This window comes from Erpetoichthys calabaricus, chromosome 16 (assembly GCF_900747795.2).
Source record: "Erpetoichthys calabaricus chromosome 16, fErpCal1.3, whole genome shotgun sequence".
In the NCBI taxonomy this organism is placed as follows: domain Eukaryota; kingdom Metazoa; phylum Chordata; class Cladistia; order Polypteriformes; family Polypteridae; genus Erpetoichthys; species Erpetoichthys calabaricus.
In genome coordinates this window covers 59,625,374-59,651,038 of record NC_041409.2, presented here as the reverse complement: position 1 = coordinate 59,651,038, position 25,665 = coordinate 59,625,374, and the positions used below count along the sequence as shown (strand labels likewise).

The window sequence follows — 25,665 nt, the reverse complement described above, 5'->3', positions numbered from 1 at the left end:
CAGTCTTGGTTTTTATTGTGGATTGTTTTGAACATTTGCAATATAACATGTTATTAATCAGTCTTTTTAGTATTGCTGAAGTGATTTATTTCATATAATTATACATTTACAGTTCATTATAGTGAGTTAGAACATTTTATTAAACAATATTAAGTATGGCTTATTTCCATCACCATCTGTACATTGTCCAATTCAACTTAAAATAGTACCTTGCACTTTTTTAAACTCGGGCCATCCAAAAATTTGTCCCATTCAAGACTCTTAATTGTAACTGATGATGTCAGTCACACACTTCAGTGGGTCACTTTTTGGGAATGTGCTGCGCTCCAACCTTTTTGGAAAAACAATCTTTACATATTAATCAGGTTTACATTTCAGAATTATCCTTACTTTTAATGCAGCAAATTACTGCTAATGGTAAATGAATGTTGTTTACAGTCCACTGCTAGCACGCCATCTTACCTTACTGATCTAGAAGAGTAAAGTCCTAGCCAGTCTACATAAACACAAGGGGAAAATGTCAGCATGTTTAACATAAAATTAAAAGGAAAAGTAAATTTACCTTACGAGGATTAGTTAAGTAATCATGCAGAACAATTACTAACCTTTTTCAGTATATCAGTATCTTTGAGAGAATATTTCATATAAAATGTTTCTCTGCTCTTTAGATGTACTGTATATGAATTTAAACTGTACTATGTTTTTTTCTGATTTGATTTGTGATTTGTGTTGTAATGCAACCTTTAAAATCAATAAAATATAAAAAGGTCCAACTTCTAAATATCACACCCAAGCATTCTTCTTAGATTATTGATTTGCTATACTAAAAAAAGTGTTCTATTTAAGGCCATGTCACATTAGGCAATGTTTCTAGCAATTTTCTATTGTAACTATCATAACCATAATCTAAGCAAGTTGGAGGCAGTTAGTGTGTGTGCTCCTCTGAATCCAGAGTTGTAATGTCACATGCTCAGAGACTTGCTATGTTAAAATTAAAAAGGCTTTGATTTTTGTCTTTAGTTGTAGGAGCGGGCTGTGTCTGCATGAAGCTGACAAAAAATGAATACCAATCTGGAAGTACAGTGCATATAATGCAGCAATTAGGAATAAGGAAGAAGAAAGAGTGTTTTGGATCTCACAAACAGTAGTAAAGCTTGTTTGTCGTGATGTTGTGTGTTTTACAGATCACGGCAGAATGGAAAAAAGAATAAAGGGCTGTGATTATGACTGAACTTGCATACCTGTTAACCCTTCGCAACTTGTTACTGGTTATCAAAAAAGGGGGTGAGCACAGCTGTGCTGGAAGGTCAGCATGTAGTATCAAATTTGACGTAGTAAGCGATTTTCAGTCATGTAAATTGACATGACCCAGCACTGAGTTCAGTGACTGCATTTGTCAAGTCAAACATACCCTCCAACTAGATGCCACATATTGTGACATTGCATTTAGTTGTAGTGTTGGTAGAGGCTGTTGTGTATGTCAGATTACCTATAATTCTTGTGAATATCATTGTAAAATTTGAAATGTATTCATAAATATACTGTAGTGCTGGTATACTTCATTCACATCATTGCAATAGCATTTGGTACTTAAAATTAGTGAGATAATGTCAGTTTATTCCAGTCTGACTTTCTGCTATGTGTAATTGTGAAGTGAAGCTTCTTGATGATATTTATTTTTGAGTGCCTTCAATGGGCTGTGTTTGCTTTATACAATCACCTTTGTATTTAGGCTCAACATGGAATTTATCAAACTATAACGTGCCCTGCCACTTTCTTTGTTATATACTGACCCACCCAATGTGAACCTGAGAGGCAATTTCCTATTCATTTATTGTGTTCTCTATACCATATTTTATTTAAGATGTGGCAAATACAATTTCTAACAAAGTGTTTGTTTTCCTTTTAAAGACGTTCCAGCTGCAGAACAGGCAGAACTGTTCCTTAAGAAATTACAGCAGTGCTGCATAGTGTTTGACTTCATGGACACATTGTCAGATCTCAAGATGAAAGAGTATAAGCGCTCCACTCTCAATGAGCTTGTTGACTATGTCACAGTGAGCAGAGGCTATTTAACAGAGCAAGCATATCCTGAAGTAGTGAGAACGGTAAGTGACAAACTTGTAAACTTATTTTGATATTTCTTTTATTCGTCCCTCTTTTTGCTGACTCATCAGAACATCTGCAGAATTGTTTGTGAAACTGCACAAGAATGTAAATGTAGTGTATTAATCAATTTATTCACTAGGACTAGGGGGCTTTGCCCCCTCTATGCTCGATCAGCTGGCTTGCTACTGCTGCTGCTTGTACCGTTCTGCGTGATCTGCATGTTGCGCTGTGCTTCGAACACTTAAAAGCCTGTACAGCAGCTGTCCTCCTTGTCTTGCAGGATGTTAAGAGTCTCCGAAAAAATCACTTCTCTACCCAAGATTTTTTTTATATAATAGAGAGATATGAAAAAGTACCAAAACTGCTCATTTCTGTAGTTTACAGAATTATTTGTATCAGGACATGGGTAAAAACCTTTTTCATCATATCTTATTGTGATATTGTGATTTCTGATTTGGAATATGCTATCATCTTTTCAAGCAAAGTTGCTCAAGATGTATTATTCAGAAAAGTATTTTAGGGCTTAAATACAATATTTTCATTAGTTTTCTCATTCTGTCCAACCTCCTTTTAATTGAATCCGAATAAGTGCGAGAGAGAATGAGTCATCACAAGTTACGCTCATAAGACCAACATCAACTAAAGAGCCATTTGTAACAATCAGTACATGCCGAAGTATGCAGTGTCCATGTTAATAATTCATATGGTGACAAAGGATAACCAGAATGCACATAACTTATAAATGATGCTTTCATTGATAAGCAGATGGCTTACATAGCACACCAAATATGCATAAAATGTATTTTTACATTTTGCATATATAAATGTATAAGATTGAGAAGAGAAAATTGATATAATTTTATTGTGCTGCACAATATTTGCATAATCAAAAAGGTGCTAATGGACAAGTCCAGGCTATTTTATTTTTTGCCAGTGTAGATAATGTCAAAATTCCAATGTGAACAATACGAGAGTAAAGAAAGTTTTGTATTTTTACTCTTGGAGCAATATTTCCATTATGTATAAATTGTGCCCTTTACCTTCTGATTTATTACAAAATGTAAAATACTCCACATGAAAGTGTAGTAAATATGTTGCATTATTAATATGTACTTACAGAAACTGAAGCTTTCAAAAATTATCTTTTAAGACATTACTTTCTGTATAATTCCTAGTGTAAGATCATTACACACTTATGTCTAATAATAGGCTTTGAACTACTATTGCATTGCATTTAGTGCAAGTTCAATGTTACCAGTTGAATTTTCTAATGGGATACATTCAGGAAACATTTTAGTAATTGTGAAGCTTCTCTGTCACAAACTTTCATTACTGTATTAACATTTAAGGCTGAATATGGCAAAAACAATTACAGCTCCTCTTCTTGCCTTTTACCCCTGGACATTTGCTCACCTGGTAGCTAGTTGTAGTCATAGTAATTATAAATAAAAAACAAATAAATAAAGCTGTGGGGAACAGCCCGGACATAGACGGGTAGACATCGTTGGTTCAACCCACACACGTTTATTTACAAACTATTTACACAATAAGTGAGCACACCCCAGTGCCGCAGTACCAATCACCCCAAAGTCCAGGCCTCTTCACAATACCTTTCTCTGTCTTCGGACCACCTCCACTCCTCTCCTCCGAGCTCTGTCCACTTCCACCTGACTCCAGCCATCGAATGGAGGGAGGCGGCCCCTTTTATACACACCCGGGTGTGCTCCAGGTGCTTCCTGATGAGCTTCCGCCACCCCTTCCTGGTGTGGCAGAAGTACAGACTGCGCACCCAGAAGCTTCCGGGTGTCCCTGGTCATCTCCGGGTGTGGCAGAAGTGCTGAGAGCCAAGGCTCCACAGGCACTGGGGTGCCCCCTGGCGGTGACCACGGCCCCCTATAGGGTTGAGCTTCTAAGCTCTGTTCCCGTAGTCCCCAAAGCCACCAGGGCGGTTGCCTCCTCATGGTCTGGAGGAGGCGTAAGTCCTCCTCCGTTCCTCCTGGGCGTCCCGACTGGGTACCCCCCCCCAGCCACTCGCCACAAGCAATTAATAAATATGTTCAAGCATTAAAACCAGCTAGTTTCACTTAATGTGCATATTGTGAATATTAACTGCAAGCGGAGCTTCTCATGTGGTACATATGCTTCTCTGTCTGAAAATTTCCCATCTGTTCAAATGTTTAAAAGCCGCCTCATGAATAGTGATCCTATTTTGTGCTTATCTGCCAGATATCTTCAGGTTTCTGAAGACATCTCTTTCACAAGTAAATTGTTTCTGTAAAGTTAATGAACTTCCTGCTAAAGTGACAAAGACCCACGTTGTGGTATGATGCCAGCAAGCATGCAAAGATACAGTGTGTCTCTGCTGTTTTAGACTAACTTTGTTCCTGTGCTTTGCAACAACTTGCACACTACAGAAGGAGTTGTCTTGCTGTAGCTTAGGATAAGAGTTTTACTGATGAGATGGTGATTTGCAGTTTTTTCATTGGAAACAATATAAGGAAGTCTGAATGCAAGGTTTCCACATTACTTTGGTAAGAGCCCTTTGGGCACTTTCTGTGTATTGTTAATTCAACTGAAATAAAAGTCAGTGCCCAAAGAGAGAAACAAATCCATTACAACAATTTCTTAAGCTAAGCATTCAAGGAAACCTGCAACGTGTATTCCAAACTTTGAAGTAAACCAATAAAATGTAATGCAAACGATGGCACAGAGACTGACTTCACGTATTTTAATATGGAAATGTTTATTTAAACCTTATGTTATTTTTCAAATTATGTATTCTTAAAAAAATAAATAAATAAACCTTTGCATAAATATAAAACAGAGCCCCAAAAAAACGAAGTGAAGGCCATATTGTTTTGATGGAATTTATAGTTCTTTATGATTTGTGTATTGAGTTCCATGCTCAGCTTTTTCTGCATTTAAAATTCCGTAAATATGATGAGACAGAAAGAGAGAGCTAGTGCACACTGGAGCACAATGTGAAACGGGACCCCACATGCCCAATAAAGTAATCTGGTATAGGGGGAGAAATTTTTGGGCTTAGTATGTTGACCTCAGTCTAGTCTGTCATTCTTCAAGTGAAATAAACACATTACATTTTAGTGAGGTTACAGACTCCTTTACTTTTAACTGCCAGTGCAGAGAGACTTGCATTTAGATTAATTCAGCACTGTAACTAGCAAGAAACATAAAGTGGAAAGCAGGGAGTTTCAAGTTACATGTGTGGTCAAATATCATGGCACCTGCAAGAGGCAAACAAAGGAAAAAGAAAACATGTTAGATGTTTGAGAGCAAGAGTTAGGTCATAAATACACTATTTAAGCTAGGCACTTGTATCCAAATTTTATATGAATAGGCCATAAACACATTTTACACAGTGGCAATGCCTTTAACACTAGAATTACCAAAGCCTGCAAAAAAACTCATAAATCCGGCCCACCTTAAATCCCTTCGCACCTCTCCGTCAGCGTCTTTTATCCTGTAAATGTGCCAATAAAGACAAGCAGCCTGCTATTCCATACCCCCAACACCGCAGAACATGTACAAAGTTCTCCCAGCTCATGCCTTGATTATCTGGGAGTGAAGTGCTGGAGTTTTAGAGTGGAAATAATAGATCATTATTTGGAACACATGCATTTCATGTGTGTTCCATTTCTACAATAATCTATGTAAACACATTGTTCAAACAGAAACAATTTTCATATTTTAGTAATAAATGACAAAATGTAGGCATAAACTATATAATGTGTGAAGTCTGAAATCCAAAGATCAAATAAACACTTTTACAAAAGGTTCAAGAATGATACAGCAGCTTCCATGGCATAGTGGTAAGAATTGTTGACTTGTAATCAACAGTCCCCGGTTCGATCCTGACTGCATCCTATATTTACCTTATATTTACTATATTTTCAGTAGTGAGCTGCTCTTATTGTTAATATTATACAATAAACACATACATTTGGTTTGCATCTGTAACAGCCGGTGCACATTTATAATACTTTTAAAAGTTAGGGTTTATTTTTTCCACTTTTATTCTCTCAGTCACGATCACAATACATACTGCCACACCCCAGCCCCACCGCCAAGGGAACTGACGCTGTTACTTTTTATCTGAAACTGGGAATAACTGTTGATGTGAGTGGTATTTTGAGGCAATGGAACTGGACATTCTCTGATCTGGATGAATAAAAGCTGACACACAAACGCTGGTGAATCTGCCTTCTTTATATCTCACCGTCACTTGATTTTTTTTTTTTTTTTAAATTCAGTTTTATTGAGTATTCCTGCTCACGCTGAATTAGTATGTACCTTAGAGACATAGGTATATATGATATTTGGAATTATTCATTTTATGACCTGTATAGTACATTTCGGAAAACATTGTGGCACGGATGCAACATTATTCATATTCACTTGCATAACATCTTCGCATGTTTTTTTTTTTTTTCCCCGATCTTGCCAGTCCCCACATGTTGCTGTATGGTGCTGTTTCTTTTGTACTCCAGAACATGCAGAGGAAAGAATAGTACAGAGTAGTGCTGGGCGGTATACTGGTTCATACCGAAAACTGTTTTTTATTTTTTTTATGATATGGATTTTTCTTATACCGCAACACCGATTTAAATTGCCTAAACGACGTTCGGAACGTGGCGCAGCGGGAAACTGTTCAAGTGGGGACCTTTTTCACTGCTACACCGCTAAACACAGATTTGTTGCACTAGGGCTCTTTTTCACTGCTACACCACCAAATAGTGGGCGGTAGCATAGGTATGCCATGCGGTGAAAATGGACAGAGAGCCGAAAAAAAGGAGTCACATCTGTCGCCTGGAGATGCTTTAGTTTTAAAAGGTCAGGTGTGTAAATACTGTTTCTATACTACTGGATAATACTGCAAGCCAAGTTGTACTTGTTTTATTTGTTTTCAATACAGTATAACGTACCTGGGTACTGTGTAATATTGTGACGACATGTTGACTTTATTCTCGTACTTTGTCATTAAAGTAGAACATTGTAAACTAAACTTCATCGTAAAATGAATATTTAATTTATTAGATTTTCTCAAACCCCGTCATAAGTTATATAGCACATTAAATGCTTTGTGTTGTGTTCCCCGACCCAGTTGTTAATCACTACGCTTCTTAAACTGACTTCCTCCGCACTAAGAGGAGACAGTGATCACCATACAGAATCCATTCACTGTAAGATATTCCTGCTCTCTGAAAATTTAGAATGCTAAGATAAATACTTGATATCATTTTCATGATGAAATGCATTAAAGTAGGTATTAAACATGCACGGTAGTGTGGCGGTAGTGCTGCTCCTGTTCAGTGTAGAGAACTTTATGGCAGGTGTGAGGAGGCTCCGAAAAACTGGATGTATGAATGGGTATCGCACGGGTTTAACTTAAATATTGTTTAAATGTTGGGTTTGTGATCTGGTGGTCGGAGAGAGGAACACAGAATTCAGTTTGGTGAATACTGTGTAATGCACCTGGGCTTTTGAAGCCTTGAAGTAATAGTGCAACTATCAGTAAAAATACAGTTATTTTATTGTTATTATTTATTAGTTTAAATATTATGCAGTTTAATGATGGTAAAGTTGTTTAAAAAGTCACTTTAACGTGTCAGTAGAAGGAGATTGTTAACATTAACAGAAAGTGTAGTTGTTTTACAAAAAATATTTATTCCTTTTCTAAGACATGTTCAGTGCAATACAACTTTTGACAAGCACTTCTGGATATTTTCCTAAGTCTAAATACCTCTTTGGATGGTTGAAAATATGTTGTCAAAATTATAATTTAAGTTTTTGCAAAATTTGTTAAAAAAAAAGGTTCTATATTTTGACTGCATCTGTCATGCAATGTGATTTCCTTCTCTTCATTAGTGCCACCCCCTTGAAAAGTATCACTTTATGGGGCAATGCAAACCTGTATTAATACTTGTGTGCACATTAAAATGTTTTTTTTGTACAATGCTCTTGACAGTGGAATAGGTTATTCTTAGCCAGTAATTGCAGTAGAAAATGTGTTTAACATCCACTCATGCATGGGAAAAAAATACCTTGAAACCGGGATAATTTAGAAAAATACCGTGATATAGAATTTTGGTCATACCGCCCACCCCTAGCACAGAGAGGTCAGTTCAGCACTATATGCAATTATCAAATTCAAATCTTAACAGTTCACATACATGCAAGGACCGTCGCTCCTTCATTTATGACATGTGTACCTGTTGCAATATACACACTTCTCTCTGCTTTGGTTCCTATTTTTTTTTAGGTAGCACGTATTGTGATTGTGACTGAGAGAATAAAAGTGAAAAAAAAAAACGCTAACATTTACAAGTATAAATGTCATTGTTCTCCCCAGAAATTTTTTCCAGCCGGGTGGCATGAAAAAGTAGCAAGGTGGGGCGGGACGGGGAAATTTTGTGGTGGGAAAAATTAAATATGCACTATTTTTATTAATTATTTTACAAAACTCAATATGACTTCCTTTTTTTAAGGTTTGACACTTGTGCCAGAATATTTTTATTAAATTTAAGAAGTATCCAATTCAGGATCCTGCAACCCTAACAAAGTTTTTAAATAGCAATTGTTATGACATAAACCAACAGGCACAAGTATTGTTGCTGTCTGGAAGTGAAAACAATGAAAAAAGTATGGGAAGCGTAATGAAGAAAAAATTAAAAATATTCTTCAAAGCCAACTTGCATATGCAGAAGGTGTCTTCAGTTAAATATTCTTCTTTTCTCCCTAGAGGTCCGTTTGTCTGCAGTTTTCCCATAATCAAAGTCCCCAGGATCTGGGCCCTCCAAGGAGATCACTCATCATACACTGTCGTAGTGACTGTACTGCAAAGTCATGAGACAGCCATCAAGTGTCACTGGCCATTTTCAGCTCAATCTGGGGAATGTTCAGAATATTTTGAATTTCCGGTAAACCAGCCATCCTAAATGAAGAATTTTGGAAGAAATAGAATAGCTGCCTTAAGATGTCATTCAGTTTTGTTAAATAAGGTACAGCAGCTGCTTCTTGGGCACTTGCAAGGACCAATCGGCAGTTTAAAGTTTAAGAGTCCAGATGTTTTATCTTTAAGCAGTTTTGCCACACCTTTCTGTTTTCCAATCATAACAGCAGCTCCATTTGTCCCTAGTCCAACCAGATTAGCAGTTTTCAAGCCTAGAGTGTCCATAGTCTCACGCAGTGTGTTGGTTATAGTCTCCGCTTTGCCATCAATCATATTGCAGGTTGATACAAAACTAATTCTGACCTCTTTAGTGACCATGCAAACATATTTAATGTAAATAATTGTTTTACATCTGAGATGTCTGTGGTTTCATCACACAGAATACTGAAAACATTTTCTGCGTGTATGTTTTTCAGTATGTTAGATTTTATTTCTGATGCAGAAAGACATCCAGCAGCTCTTGCATTATTCTTTCCGAGATTTAATGTGCGTTTTTACCAACATTGATATGTTGTAAAAAGGAACAACCCATTTCTTTGCAGTGTTCCAACAGCTTTTCAAACAACGTATGTGGCAACTCATTTTTTGCCATTCAATGCATGGATCTTAAAGCTCCCACAGGGCATCTCTCTGTAAGTTACCGTATTTAACACAGAGATCTTTCAATTTGACCGATTCCAGTTTGCTCTAGTACACACTTTCCTAATAGGTCAGCAGAAGACTTGATGTGTGTTTTGCTTTTTTCATGGTCCAGCAAGCTTTCTTTTCGAATTCTTGTGCATGGCACATTGTGGGGGGGGGGGGGGGGGGTTTGTTTGAATATTTCATGCCACAATGAACACATTGCCACATCAGGAGTTGACGCCGCACCTTCATTAGTTTGTGATGTCTCTTTTCTGAAATAACTGAGCATTGTTGTTTTCTGAACACTTTTTTTGCTCATGTTGGTAAAAGTTTGAAAAAAATTAAAAGTACCTATGAATAAGACTTTTGAGTGGGAAAGTGAGAGCCTGTTGGATATTCAGTTCACACTTGCACTACGGCGGGTAAGCATTCTCAACATTTTCTCGCTTATGTCGAGAATAAAGTCGACATTTCCACTTTATTCTCGACATTTCTACTTTATTCTCGCTGTTTATCTCGAGATTAAAGTCGACATGTTGATTTTATTCTCGTAGTTTGTCATTAAAGTAGAACATCGTAAACTAAACTTCATCTTAAAATGAATATTTAATTTACTAGATTTTCTCAAACCCCGTCATAAGTTATGTAGCAACATGTCGACTTTATTCTCAATACTTTTTTTTTTTTCTTCACTTTGTCCGTATTTTTTTTCTTCGCCGTGGCCGTAATATGCTTCCGTACAAAACCCTCAGCAATTCAGTGACAAAACTTTTGCTCAGGACACAGTGGGTGCTGCAAGGGTTTCTGCACACTTTTTACAATATGGATGCAGGTCCAAATATAAGCAAATATAAGAACGGCAGATGGCGTTACTTTAAATAGGAACTGTTAAACTGAAATAAACACGACGTTTAATTTGTTGATAGCATTTATTAGAGGCGCTCAGCAGCTCCCTCACACCGTCTTGCCCCTCAATACACACACACAAAAAAAAAAACTCCCACACGCCCCTCGCATAACCTCCGCCTCCCCTTCTCCCGGAAGCACATACGCTGGGTTAAATAGTGCAGGTGAGATGTGATATATTAACAGGAACCACAGTGAGTGCTACAAGGATTTTTGAACAAAACACACCTAATGCTTAAATAACTGTGTGCATATATAATGTGTATGTGTGTGTGTGTGTATGTATGTGTATGTGTATATATATATATATATATAATATTAAAATATATTGGTTTGCTATGTACTGAACAAGAAGAGAGCTGCTGTACTCTTAGCAGCACTATACAGACTGCACTGACTCTGAGAACAGAGACCTCACTTCCTTACGCCCTTTCTCTGATATCTGACAGGCTGGTTCCACTAGACTTTTTTTTATTTTATCAGTCCTCCTCTTGCCCGCCCACCTCCACATCTTCTTTGCTTGTGAACTGCCGCTCTGCTCCCGCTATTAGCATGTACAGCCCCCTCTCGCCCACCCACCTCTCCATACTCCTTGCTACTGTATTAAGCTGCTCCGCCCCCACTATTACCATGTACACCCCTCTCAAAACCCCACCTCCCCATACTCTGCTTGTGAACTCCGCTCCGCCTCGTCCTCCGCTATTAGCTTTAGCAATATTTGCCCACCCACCCGCTCATCCCTTGCCATCTCTGCAGATCATTAGATCTGCTTGTGCCTGTAAATCTGCGGCTGTCATCTCACAATGTCATGCGAGATGACAGCTGGGCGCACAACTAAATTAGCCAGGCGGAGCGCCCCGCTGAAAGACGCTATGGAGAACACTGAATGTACACTGGTTGTTATAGACACAAACCAAATGTATGTGTTTATTGTATAATATTAACAATAAGAGCACCTCACTACTGAAAACGGTAAATATAGGAGGCAGTCAGGATCGAACTGGGTACTTTTGATTACAAGTCAGCAATTCTTACCGCTACGCCACAGAAGCTGTTGTATTGTCCTTGAAACTTTTGTGAAAATGTTTATTTGATCTTTCGTCTTCAGGCTTCACACATTATATAGTTTATGCCTACATTTTGTCATTTATTACTAAAATATGAAAAACGTTTGTTTGAACAATGTGTTTATACAGATTATTGTAGAAACTGAACACACATGAAATGCATGTGTTCCAAATAACAATCTATTATTTCCACTCTAAAACTCCAGCACTTCACTCCCAGATAATCAAGGCGTGAGCTAGAAGAACTTTGTGCACGTTGTGCTCCGGTGGGGGGATGGAATAGCAGGCTGCTTGTCTTTATCGGCACATTTACAGGACAAAAGACGCTGACGGAGAGGTGCGAAGGGATTTAAGGTGGGCCGGATTTACGAGTTTTTTCGTAGGCTTTGGTAATTCTAGTGTTAAAATCTGATTTACATTTACCCTTACAAAATACAAATAAGCAACCCGACGGCTTCATCTGTTGTGGGGTTCAACATGGTAGGTAGGTCCTGGTTTTGTTCACTGATTTTGGTTTACTGATAATGGAAGGCCTTCTCAATAAGCTGTCCCACAACCTTAGACTTTTAGGTTTCATGCCTATACCACACATTGCCTGCGATTATTAAAGGACAGAGGTTGTTTTATAATTTTGCAGTTGCTGCAGCTCTCATCAAAGCCACAAGAGTGCTCAATCTGTCAATCTGGCTGTGTAAACAAATTTATTCTGTGTTGGTGTCTGGCTATACACTCTACATATGCATCACCTCAAAATTTCTGTATTTGTGCAAAAATGAAGCTTTGGCTCAGAAAACATCAGATTTTGAAAATGCATACCTGAAAAAAGCATTTTATATTACAATTATGGTATCTTACCATGGGTGCTGACTTTGACATCTTATCCAGCCTTTTTAGAATAAGAAAATTACGAGTATGCATGCCAGTGTACATGGGAAGTGTAAGGTGCCCTCTAATTAGCTTTGTAGGAGACATTCTCCGGTCTCCCAAGATGGAGGTAACTACATGAATTTATAAATGGCTTTGAAAGGAGATAGCGGTTTCTATGTTGTGATGGCAGTGTTGATGGGTCTCATATCCTCATCACTTACCCAAAATTTGACACTAACTGTTGCAACCAAAAGGATACCACTTAATTTTACTCCAGGCTATAAATGTTGTCGTCCTTCTGTATAGGTAATTTTGAGGTTTGGGCAAAGTTGAACAGTAATTTAAGCAGCTTAGCAAGAAAAATACTCATTCTTTAAAGTGACACTTCAGAGAGGACTTATAAAGCAAAAATACTTTTAATATTTAATATTTATTCACATAAATAAAATGACACAGCTGTGGTACATTTCTGCCCATTTTCCGTTGGCCTGCTTATATTTTGTGCTTTTTCCTAATCCAAAAGCACCCATAATTAACTTTCTGCATATCATGCCTATAACACTTTTACTAGCAACATTACCTAAACTTGTGTAGTCGACTTAATGAATATGAAAGTTTGTCATTTGTGAATTTCGCTGTATAGTCGAGAAATAGCTCAAGTCTTATGGCTCACCACACTCATTTGCAATTTGTTAAATTGGCAGAACTGGTTTATTTGTAGCCACCTCTTTGTCCATCTGTACTTTTCTGTATTAATCCAGGTACTTTACCTTGTTACGGTGCATGGCTTTTAACAATGTGGACACCTTGTGGCCAAAATGAAAATTAAAGAACTACATCACAGTAGTGTGTGTGTGCTTGCTCAGAGCCACACCCCCAGCAAAACATTGGCAATTGGTGATGTTCAAGTGGACAATTGATCAACCTGACCCACATTCCCCAACCCTAATCATACACCATTGAAAACAAAAAGGCTTTTCACTTTTTAAATATTTTTTTACTTTAGCAAGATCTACAAAGTTCCATTTTCTGAGATTAATGTGATCTAAATATATGAATTGTTGCTTTGAGTATAATTTAAATGTAATCTGCAAATGAAATGGTGAATGTCAAATATTAAGCTTGTATATAAAGCTGGCTTGGATTTGCAGTAAGAAAAAAAAACATGAAACCTGTCCTCGCTTATAGAATTTTTAATTTTTTTTAAATTAAAACGGCTCAGCACATCATATTTTCTTTGTAAAGTAGTAGGTGGATTAGTTTTAAGATAAGATGGCATACTAGTTGTGATCAAGGCATTATAAGAGTAGTCTAATGTATCTACCTTAAGTATGCCAATAACTGCCTTTTTTTATTAAAGAAATACTTTGTAAGAAGAAAACTTTAGTTTTTATCCCCTTTTTGTTGACACTTTTGTGTTCAACTTGTGCAAAGAATGATTTAGTGTTTCTAATTAAGATGATGTTTTCAGTAGTTTGCTTATAGTAAAATACAGGTGGAATCCTGTTATAATTAAACTCACGGGACCATAAAAATATTTCAGTATAATGGAAATTTCGTTATAATGAATAAGGAGAAAATACGTGCAGTATTGTGACCGGGGCTGCTGGTCTGCTGTTTCTAACGGCACAAGGACAGTTCCATAGCTGCTCTGCTGCATCTGGTAAACAGTAAACCAAGGGCAAAGCAATTGGTTATCCACTGCAGGATCAGGGTGACCTCAAACTGTGCTTGTCGCCCACTGTTTAACATTTCACACTGGAGTTTGATCTGCTCTTCCTTATACTCTCCAGATCTGTCTCCTCCACACCACGTCTACCACAGTCGTGGTTTTGAGCCACTGGTGTTCTTCTAATCTGGACATGGGAGCTAAAACAGGACGATCGCCTGTGCCACGGCTCCTAACAGCTCCTATTTCGAATGAAGTTTTGAGACTGTACCTGCCTTCTCTATACAGTAATAAAGTACTTGAGTTTTCCTTCGAAAACCTGGACTTATTTTCCTGTCACTTCATGCAACTCTGTGATCCAAGCTTGATAATGACAATACCTTTTAAAAAAAAAAAAAAAAAAAAAAAAAAAAAGCGCTCCTTAAACTGCATTTTATTTGAAAATGAGATGTTGGGTGTAACTTTTTTTTTTAAATAGAAATGCAGGTATGAAAATACAGAATGAACACGAGTCGTTAGATGAAGAGGAAGGTGTGATTCCAGAATGCTTTTGCCACAACATTTTTCTTCATTGTGGAATCAAACTGTTTCCAGTATTGTTAATTTTTCTTTCTTCGTAAACTGATACCATTTCTCAATTATTTTTTTTCACCTCAAAGAAAACTTTGAGGAGCGCTATGAAACTTGAACAGTAGGTATCCGCACGCAACACAACTACACACCCGAACGCTCGGTGGAGTGTTGACTCAGAATTTGGCTGTGTGTATAATGTTGTGCTGAAACTGAAAATTTCGCTACAGACTCTCTCTCTCTCTCTCTCTCTCTCTCTCTCTCTCTCTCTCTCTCTCTCTCTCTCTCTCTCTCTCTCTCTCTCTCTCTATCTGTCATATTGAGACAACCTGTTGCAGGGTTTCCGAGACCTGACGTGATTAACTATTTTTTGCATATTCGATGGCCATTTTTGGTTGAAAAAAACGTTTGTTATACTGAGATTTAAATTTTGCTTAAATGAGATTTGTTTAACATGATATTCTATGAATGTTTGTCCGGAACCACAAAAGGTATTTATTATTCTGAAAATTACATTACTTCGGTATTTACTAAAACGGGATATAACCTGTGTAAGTTTTGTGATTGCATGTTTTTTTTAACTGTAAGCATTTCTTTTAATGTCTATTTATGTAAATGGCTGAGAAATATCTTTTATTTTTTGAAGCACAGTATACGAGCCATTGCCACTTGAATAAGAGAAGTACCAAATGTGTTTTCTGGGTAGCATCAAAAATGCAATCCACAAGCAAATTTTTCTTAAATAATGATTGACTTGTACAGTATTTTATGGCTTTCCTTTTGTTTTCTCCAAGGTAATATGGACTTAGAGGTTACTTTTCATATTTAGAATATTTTTAGCTAATGCTGTCTTCTCGTGCTTATTTTTTTCTGTCGTCTTTTGTAATTGTTTTTTTTTTTTTCTTTTTTTTTTTTTTTTGTAGTATATATTTTAGAAATAAGTGTTTTATGTTCACATTTTATCCATTCCAGATGATGTTTCAGAAATGTTCAGAATATATAGTTGTTTGTTCAGTAGTTTATTTGGAAGTGTAGGGCTATATTGACAGTAAAATACTAAAACAATCTTAGATATCTAAACAATATATCTGTCCTCGTATTTATGGAAGCAATTTTTACTAAGACTTTTACTAATTTTTTTTTTTGTTAGGTCTCCTGCAATATTTTCAGGACTCTTCCCCCCAGTGACAGTAATGAGTTTGACCCTGAGGAGGACGAGCCGACCCTTGAAGCATCCTGGCCACATTTACAAGTAGGCATGTTGATATGTTGTCCATGTGTTCTTTGAAGAAGTCATTTTCTTTTTAATATAATAGGCATCATCACCAAGGGAGCATTGTGGTTGGATTTATTTGGACATGAAAACCGTTCTGTTGCTCGCAAGTTTAAGTATGTGGCTATTCCTGCAAGAAGATTGGTTTCTTCTGTCTAAATACAGCCTTAGAAATGTAATACTGCCTCTTATTACACAGAATCATGCCATCGTTTTTTTTTAAATAAAGCTTTATTTTCCCAAAGGAAAGCTAAAGAGGACAATTTCAAAGAAGTCTGTTTAGTTTATACATGAAGGATTGTGCAATATAGCCACTATAATAGTGCATATGCTTGTTTGCATCTCCTAACATGTTAAGAAAGCATCTATAGAAAAACAAAATGAAAGAGAAATGAATGCTTCTTACTGAGAACTGGCAAGTAAGATTTCAAATCGGTTTACTGCTGTGCCTTTCAGTATAATGAAGTCAAGCGTGTAGTGACAAATCTGCATTCTACAATAAAGTACAGGTGACACAAGTCAACTGTAATGGTAAAATTATTAATATAAATATTACAAATGGCATATTAAATAGTAATGTAAATACAGTGTTGTGTATAATAAATGTACAGTACATGCCACACTATCAGATTAAAAATTAAAAAGTGCAAGTATCTGGTATAAATGTATATTTAGCAAAAAGTATACTAAACTGACCACGTAAGTACATGAGTTGCACAAGTTTCAGTAACAGCAAATCAGCAGTGTAGGTCACAGAATAGCTGAAACAGGTGCTTATATGTGAATTAGCAGCTTAATAATCTCATGGTAAAATGTACTTGTGAGTGTTCTGAATTTATTTGTTTGGGTGCAGGGGAGCAAGTATATTGATGGTTTAATGTATGGGATCTGAAATGTTGTAGAGTGTATTTTTCCAGCATCTTTAGTCATAAATGTCTTGTGTGGATGGAATTAGTCCCTGGTTTTGATGTAAACTTAATGCAAAGTTTTCTTCTTAAGTATTAGTGAAATTGTAGGAGAACTGATGTAAGATGTTCATTTTAAACTTTCTTGCTATGGATGCTCTAACCCCAGGCCACAATTTTAGTGTTTTCTCCCCAGCAGTGTGTTGAATTTAGATGTGTTAATTAAAAATACAGTGAAATTTTTAGGCATAATGATGGGGCCAGTATTTTGTTATTAAAGATTCCATATTAGGTGAGCAACAGCTTGCAGTGATTGCTGAGTTTGAATACCACACCCTGTAGACAGATGTATATACTTAGCATGTGCTTTTAAAATGCACAGTAATCCTGGTTTCAAACAAAAACTAAAGAAGCCATCTGGTTATATAAAAGAATTCTATAATTTTCTGTGAAGACATTTTTCCATAAATACAAAAATGTACACCCGCATTTTAATTATTGATGTTTAAGTAGCCTAAGACTGAACTAAGGCCTAATATTTTCTACAGATCACGTTTTGGCAAGAAGCATGCTGAGAAGCATATTTCTTTTGATTTGCCATTTAGTTTTGCTGTAACCCTGGCCACTTACCGTCATTCAGCTTGTGTTGCGTCTGCTCCGGCTTGACAGGCCTGGTACCTTTTGTGTTTTTCTGGTCTGGCTGGCTGAAGGCCCCTCTGCTAATGAAGTTCTTGATAGATTACCTAAAGGATAACTCATTCCTTTGGATTCTGATGTCCCATAGCTTCTGTAATGAGAAATGTGTACTTGAGCATTCTAAAACTGCTGAGTAAGAATAACAAAAAATAAACTGCATCATTGTGTGAGAGCTGGAAGAACTGTTTTTTTGTTAATGTGCTACCACCTTGTTAATTGTATTTTACTTCATACAGAATATTTACCCCTCTCTGCGTAGGGTACATTCTACTCCAGGGGTGTCGATCTCCAGTCCTGGAGTGCTGCAGTGGCTGCAGATTTTCATTCTAACCCTTTTCCTAATCAGTGACCAGTTTTCACTGCTAATTAACTCATTTGCCCTTTATTTTAATAGCCCTGTTTTTAAGGATTCAGTACTCTGAATTGATTAATTTCTTCATTAAATGACAGCCAAACAGAAATGAGATGTGAAACGAGTTCTTCAAACTCCAACCAATTTCACTCCAACCAGTTTCTTAATGAGAAGCTGATTCTTCCTGTTAATTAAACTGTTTCTTTAATTCCATGGCTTGTTGCTGCTCTCATTCTGCCACAGCAGACATTTCCAAAATTGTTAATTTTCGTTTTTTTCTAAGAACACCGTCAAAATGTTTTAGTGATCTGAGAGATCAGCCTTACTGAGACCTTCACCTTTCTTTATTTTCAGATATTGTGGATAGCTGGTCGTGTGGGCAGCTCATTTTGTGTCTCATTTTTGTTTTGCTGCTAATTAAGGAAAAAGAAACAATAATGGGGCCTGAGTCAAGTTAATTAGCAACAAAAAACTGGTCACTAATGAAGAAGATGGTTAGAATGAAAACCAGCAGCCACTGCGGCCCTCAAGGACTGGAGTTCGACACCTGTATTCTTCTCCTTTTAGATTACAATATACTTCTTGCACATAGCTGCACAATCTTATGGCTGAAACAGAAATCCAAAATCATTGTCAAATCGGACCTTTCTTTGTATAGCAATGCTGTGTTGTTTACTATAAGTCACCCTTTGTCTAGATTTATAATCATTTGACCAAAAATCACTTGAGATATTAAACAGTACATGTAATATTATCATAGTCCTTCTCAAGACAAATTTTGCTTATTAGTTTTTGCTGTCTTTACATATAGTATAGGAAAAGGTTTTGCTGTCGTTGGCTTTTTCATTGGATTTTTACATTGTGGGAGTAACTCATCATGATTTAATTATTTCTAAAATGATCTATGTCTGTGTGCACATGTATATAACACTTGCATTCATAGTATTTAAACAAATATACCAATCCTCATCTTATTTGACACACTTATTACAATCCTGAAAATCTATAATGTTAGATTTTAACCAGAGTTGGAATAAATTACCATGTTTCCAGCAAAATGAAAGTATAAAGTTTTACACCCGTCAAAAAATACATGGTCTGGATATGTAAGAGGAAAATCTGGTTAATTAATTTAGAACAGATTAAAGGAAAGAAGACAAGCAAGAAACGTGTAAAGAGATATCAAAGGGACAGAGTCAAATGGCGCACGTCCTTTGGGGTGCTTTCGACTGACAGAACTAGTGTAAGTTTTATGTTTACAGCCTTCTTCATGCAGAAGTATTAAGAAAAATAACCTTGGCATTAATGCTGGTTTGTAGCATATTTATCGTGTTCATTCTGCAGGCTAAACTCTTTCATATAAGTATCTTATTACTGTCAGCACATACTTATTTTAACTGTTTTCATTTTATTTTTACGTGCAGCTTGTATATGAATTTTTCATAAGGTTTTTGGAGAGTCAAGAGTTCCAGCCCAGTATTGCCAAAAAATATATAGACCAGAAATTTGTATTACAGGTAAGAACCTTTATTTGGCTTTTGGTTAATTACTCAAAATATTTAGAAGAATGTATAAAGTAGCTGTAGGATTATACTAGAAACTGTATACTTTTTCTAGTTTTTTGTTATATTACATTGTTTAAAAGTGGAATTAATGCTGGAACTTCTAGTTAAGCGTATTGTTAATTAAATTAGGTTTTCCAAAGGGTTTAATTATTTCTTTTCAGATGCCACTACCTTGATTTGAAATTAGGAATGCTGACAGATAACTTATGTTAAAACATTAAATCAAATCTCATAAATTATACAATTAATTTAAAGTTGTACTGGATATTTTTATTTGTTTTGCTTCTGATAGGTTTTTTTCCAGATATGTTGCTCATTTAAGCTATATATTAGATTATTTTACATATGCAAGCAGAATAGAACTCAACAAAAAAAAATACATTTGCTCAACATAGCTTGGTTTTTAGAACATTTTTTGCAGAATGGTGATGAAGTTCACTAAGAATGCTAATGTGCTGGAATACAAAAACGCCAAAACATGCATTACTGCATATAAAACAATTATACCACTTGCAAGGTTTGTCTGCAGCAACCTACCTCGTTTGCAGAACTAAAAAGGAAAAACACATAATAATGGGAAGTCAGACAAAAGGATGTGTATGTTGATATAAAAAGACATATCCCAGCCGACTTGGTCAATGAGAAAGGCTTTAAGCACATACTCCAGTATTTTCAGCCAAAGTACCAGACTCAGCCTAGAGGTATAGTTACTAAGCATACAGACATATTTTACCAAGAAGACACAATTGGTGAAAACCCAACTAGCCACAGTCAGTAAGATCATATTCAAATGACTTGTAGACTGTGCTAACATCCGAGTAATACATCAGAATAATGTGTCACTATTTGGATGACAAATGACAGATTAAATCAGTGGCACTGGAACATTTTGTGTCTATAGTAAGATATACAGTAGTCGGCTGTACCAAAAAGTAACTGCTGCTCTGTGGAGATGGGGGTCCTGGGCAAAGTGGATATAGGTGTTCCTGGTAATCTGTTAAACATTGTGGCCACCAGTTCATCCACATCTTGAACATGCCTTCGGTATCAATTTTTCCTCGTATAGTTGCAGTCAGTGACTGATTTAATAAGTATCTTAACTATGGCAAGAGGCAGTCTAACCATGCCTGGAAACTTGGTTGCTATCAGAAAAGCTGTGATTATTGGCTGCCAGCAGGAAGGCCATTTAGCACTCATGGGAATAGACATTTGTGCATACAGACAAAATGATGTCAACTGTACTTGTCTTTAGAGCTGTCTACATACTTCTTTTTATTGCTCATGTTGACTGCACATGTGATGCAAATAACACTATAGATGCTTTTGAGGAAGAGTAAAAATACATGTGTAAACTCTGTGGCAACTGCTTAAGTATGAAAATAGTGATCTGATTTATGCATATGTGCTTGTACACTTCATGTCTACTGAAGTGTGTGAAAGTCCTAATAGTTAAGAGCCTGCACATGTGACCGACTCAGGATCACTTTATTGCTAGCATGTCAAACATAACAGAACTGACTTGGTTATGTGGCAAAACAAGGAATACAGGAAATTACCATTTCAAGACAACACAACTTTAGCTCACCATTAATGTCTCATTGTGCAATCAACTACACAAATACAACAGTTTCTTGAACAAAAACATTTACAAACTTCAAAAATTCCTACAAATAGAAACGCTATACAAAATAATACAGGTATCAAATAGTATAAGTTGAACAGGTGTGAAGTATTTACAAATAGACAAACAGCACAGTTACCAGTTATATGTTGTAAAAAAACGGTTAAGAGTACAGTGATCCCTCGCTATATCGCGCTTCGCCTTTCGCGGCTTCACTCTATCGCGGATTTTATATGTAAGCATATTTAAATATATATCGCGGATTTTTTGCTGGTTCGCGGATTTCTGAGGACAATGGGTCTTTTAATTTCTGGTACATGCTTCCTCAGTTGGTTTGCCCAGTTGATTTCATACAAGGGACGCTATTGGCAGATGGCTGAGAAGCTACCCAACTTACTTTTCTCTTTCTCTCTCTTGCGCTTTCTCTGATCCTGACGTAGGGGGTGTGAGCAGGGGGGCTGTTCGCACACCTAGACGATACGGACGCTCGTCTAAAAATGCTGAAAGATTCTCTTCACGTTGCTACCTTCTGTGCAGCTGCTTAGTGAAGCGACATGCTGCACGGTGCTTCGCATACTTAAAAGCTCGAAGGGCATATATTGGTTTTTGCATGTTTGTTTTTCTCTGTCTCTTTGTATCTCTCCCTGCTCCTGACGGAGGGGGTGTGAGCTGCCGCCTTCAACAGCTTTGTGCCACGGTGCTTCGCATACTTAAAAGCCAAACATCCCTATTGATTTGTTTGCTTTCTCTGTCTTTATGACAGTCTCTGCTCCTGATGCACACTCCTTTGAAGAGGAAGATATGTTTGCATTCTTTTAATTGTGAGACAGAACTGTCATCTCTGTCTTGTCATGGAGCACAGTTTAAACTTTTGAAAAAGAGACAAATGTTTGTTTGCAGTGTTTGAATAACATTCCTGTCTCTCTACAACCTCCTGTGTTTCTGCGCAAATCTGTGACCCAAGCATGACAATATAAAAATAACCATATAAACATATGGTTTCTACTTCGCGGATTTTCTTATTTCGCGGGTGGCTCTGGAACGCAACCCCCGCGATGGAGGAGGGATTACTGTAATCCTATGTAAGTTTATTTAGGGTTTGAATACTTTGAGGAAAGAAGTTGTGGAGATCTGTACTTATTCTGTGATGGCAATTTAATGAACAGATGGCTGCTGGGGTTGGTGGAGTCAGCTGCAGTCTTTCCTGCTTTCTTTTTTGCTCTGGCAATGAACTGATCTTTTAATGCTGGGAGGTATCAGCCAATGATTTCCTCAGCTGAACAAATCACCCGCTGCAACAGACTCTTAGAGAGAGAGAGGAGACAGAAGGAAACCAAATGGTGATGGAGGTGGTCACAATACTTTCAATGATGGCTGAGTAAAAATGTAACAATATATGCCTTGATAAGGAAAGCTTCTTAAGCAGGAGAAAGAAGAACAGTCTCTGCTTGGCTTTACTGATGATGGAGATGGTGTGCTTGTCCCATTTTAATATATTAGTGAAAGTAGTCCCCTGGAATTTAAACAACTGAATCACAGACAGAGTCTGGCCATTAAATTGCAGAGGTGGACAGTTAGTGACTTGTCGGCAGAAGTCAATCCTCGTTTCCTTAATAGAATTAAGCTCCAAGTTGTTATAAGTACACCATTCTACAAGACGACCTGCCTCTCATTGATAGGAAGACACGTCATTATTAGAAATGAGACTCACTGCGGTTGTGTCATCTGTAAACTTTAGGATTTGTACAGATTTTTCCATGGATCTACAGTCATTTGTACAAAATGAAAACTGGAGGGGTGAAAGAACACAGCCTTGGAGGGAGCCTATGTTAATTGACATTGGAATCAACAGATGGGAGCCCAGTCTCACATACTGCTTCGTACCTGTCAATCATCATCCACTGGCAGACACCATAGGGTACACCTAACTCTATTAGTTTACTCTGAAGCAACTCCGGAACAATGGTACTGAAGGCTGAGCAGAATTCCACAAACAAGACCCTCAAATAGGTATTATGCAAGTCCAGGTACTGAAGAATGTTGTGGAGGCATAAATTAACTGCATCCTCCTTTGAGCGATTTGCCCTTTATACTGAAGTGGATCAAGGAGAGGGTCAGTGATGGACTTTATGTAGGAAAGCATGAAACGTTGGAATACTTTCATAACGACTGAGGTCAAAGAAATTTGCCTATAGTCATTAAGTTCAGAGATTTTATCCTTCTTGGATACTTTAAAGCAGTCTGGAACTTTACCCAACTCCAGAGAAGTATTACATATGTCAGTGAAGACAGTTGCAAACTGATCTGCACAATGTCTAAGAGTACCAGGTTGAGTCTCTGTCAGGGCCAGCTGCTTTCCTGATATTCTGTTTCCTGAAAAGTTTTTTTTTTTTTTTTTTTAAACCTCATCTTGCTTCATAGAAAGTACAGGGTGGGGTGGAGAGGAATGACTGGGGGAAGATGAAGAAGGTGAATCGGACTTCAATGAAGTGCGGATGGTGACACTGAAATGGTTGTGGGGTGGGGGTGGGGGGGCTGTTGATATAGAAGGCAAAGGGTCAGAGTTCAAGCAGGGTCTCATGTTCTTATCAAACCAGCAATAAAGCTCAATTAGCTGATTAGCCAAAATGGGTGAGGATGAGGCTTGGAAAACACTTCTGCCTGTAATTTGTAAGTTTTTTTCAGAGAACCGCACACTGCCTGGCAGTTAATGCTAAAGCCTTTTTCCAGTTGATCTTTATAAGTTGCTTTTGCAGCTTTCAAAATGCCGCCTTGCAGATCGGTATTCATTCCTATTCCCCAATGTGTATGTCTGGTCCTTAGCAAATCTGAGAACCCTCAGCTTCTTGGTGAACCAATGGCGTGTCATTGTTGTATCTCACAATGGCCTATTTAGGGAGACGCACATCTTCACAGACGGAGATGTGAGATGTCACAATATCAGTGTATTCATCTATGCTGCTACACCAGCCTTCCATGGCTTTTCAATCCGTAGAGCCTAAACAGTCACTCAGACTTCCAACCTCTTTAGTAGTCCAGCTGGGACTAATTGTCCCGGTAGGCTTTGACTGTTCCAGTTTCTGTTTTTATAACTGGGGACAAGCATAATCATGGGATGGTCAAAGTTGCCAAGAGGAACACGGGAGAAATGGCGAAATGCCCCTGTAATGTTAGTGTAAAAGTGTTCCAGTGTTCGTCCCTCATGTGTGGGGCAGTTGATCAGTTGGTGGTATCTAGGCAGATCATCTTTCATGTTACTGTGGTTAAAATCCCCCATAATGAAAAAGACAAAAATAGGAAGTTTATTTTCCAAATTATGAACGTTATCAGCTTGCAATTGTTGTGCCAATTGAGCATTCACATCACGTAGAATGTAAATACCAACCAGTAGAACAGAATGAAATATAATATACACATTATATAAATATACACATGCTGCCACCTCGTGATTTGCCCAAAAGACCTCTGTTACGGTCCGCTCTGAATAACTGAGATCCTGCCTTTTGAACAACATTGTCCAGTAGATCAGTGTTAGGCCACGTTTCTGTAAAACAGAAGGCACAGTTACATGCAAAATCTTTGTTAGTGTTAATCAGTAACACCAGCTCGTCCATTATGTTAACAAGAGAGTGAACATTTGAAATGCACATTGCCAGGAGTGAAGTACAAAAACTATCTCCATCGCACCAGAGCGCCATCCTGCTTATAGATGGGGAAAACTTCTGTGGTAAATTTCCCTCATCGCAAACAAACAGAAAATAAATCTGATGGAACTAAGTCCTGTATATTAAAGATTTTCACTAGTAAAAGTAATTCTTGAAGTCCACAAAAAAACACACATTAACCTCTCAAAAATACATACAGAACGAGAGCACCTGAGAACTGTGGCAGTCTGGTTGGCACCAGAAACTACAAAAATACTGTTTTTCAGTAATGTAAAGAGCCAATTTGTGACACATTTTCCTTAACATTAAAATGAATTATTGCGCACACAGTGCATAAATCGGAGGGCAGAGTGGTGGGTCTGAGGCTGAGAATCTGGAGGGTTGCCAGTTTGAATCCCCGCTACTGCCAAAAGAGATCCTACTCTGCTGGACCCTTGAGCACGGTCCTTAACCTGCACTTGCTCGAAGGGCGCTGTACAATGGCTGACCCTGTGCTCAGATCCCAAGAGGTATGCGATAACTAACAAATTATTAATACAAGAAATTGTATAAGATGAAATAATTTAATGATAATTAAATAAATAAAACTTTTCCTGTGGGGGGAAAAAGTGCTTGAAGTATTTTCTCTGATATTAAGGATGATGTCCATTTTTAACAATTAACAGTTAATAATTGATTAAATAAGGATGATTATTGCTTATAATATTTGATCAAAATTTGCATCTCCTGTTGAAATTCAGTTGCTGTGATCTAAAGTCTGACTAGGGGTGCCAGGGTAGTTTGTACAGTCTATTTTAGATTTTTAT

At 37.3% G+C, this 25,665-nt stretch overlaps 1 protein-coding gene across 4 annotated transcripts in view; it reads left to right on the top strand.

Moving 5' to 3' along the window:
* ppp2r5eb (protein phosphatase 2, regulatory subunit B', epsilon isoform b) overlaps positions 1-25,665 on the top strand; it is a 125,767-nt gene that overhangs the window by 67,129 nt on the left and 32,973 nt on the right. For all 4 annotated transcript variants that reach the window (XM_051919966.1, XM_028821142.2, XM_028821140.2 and 1 more), the window contains exons 3-5: positions 1,912-2,108; positions 15,933-16,034; positions 19,433-19,525. In XM_051919966.1, the coding sequence (XP_051775926.1) occupies positions 1,912-2,108; positions 15,933-16,034; positions 19,433-19,525 (392 nt within the window). The remainder of the gene's footprint in view (positions 1-1,911; positions 2,109-15,932; positions 16,035-19,432; positions 19,526-25,665) is intronic.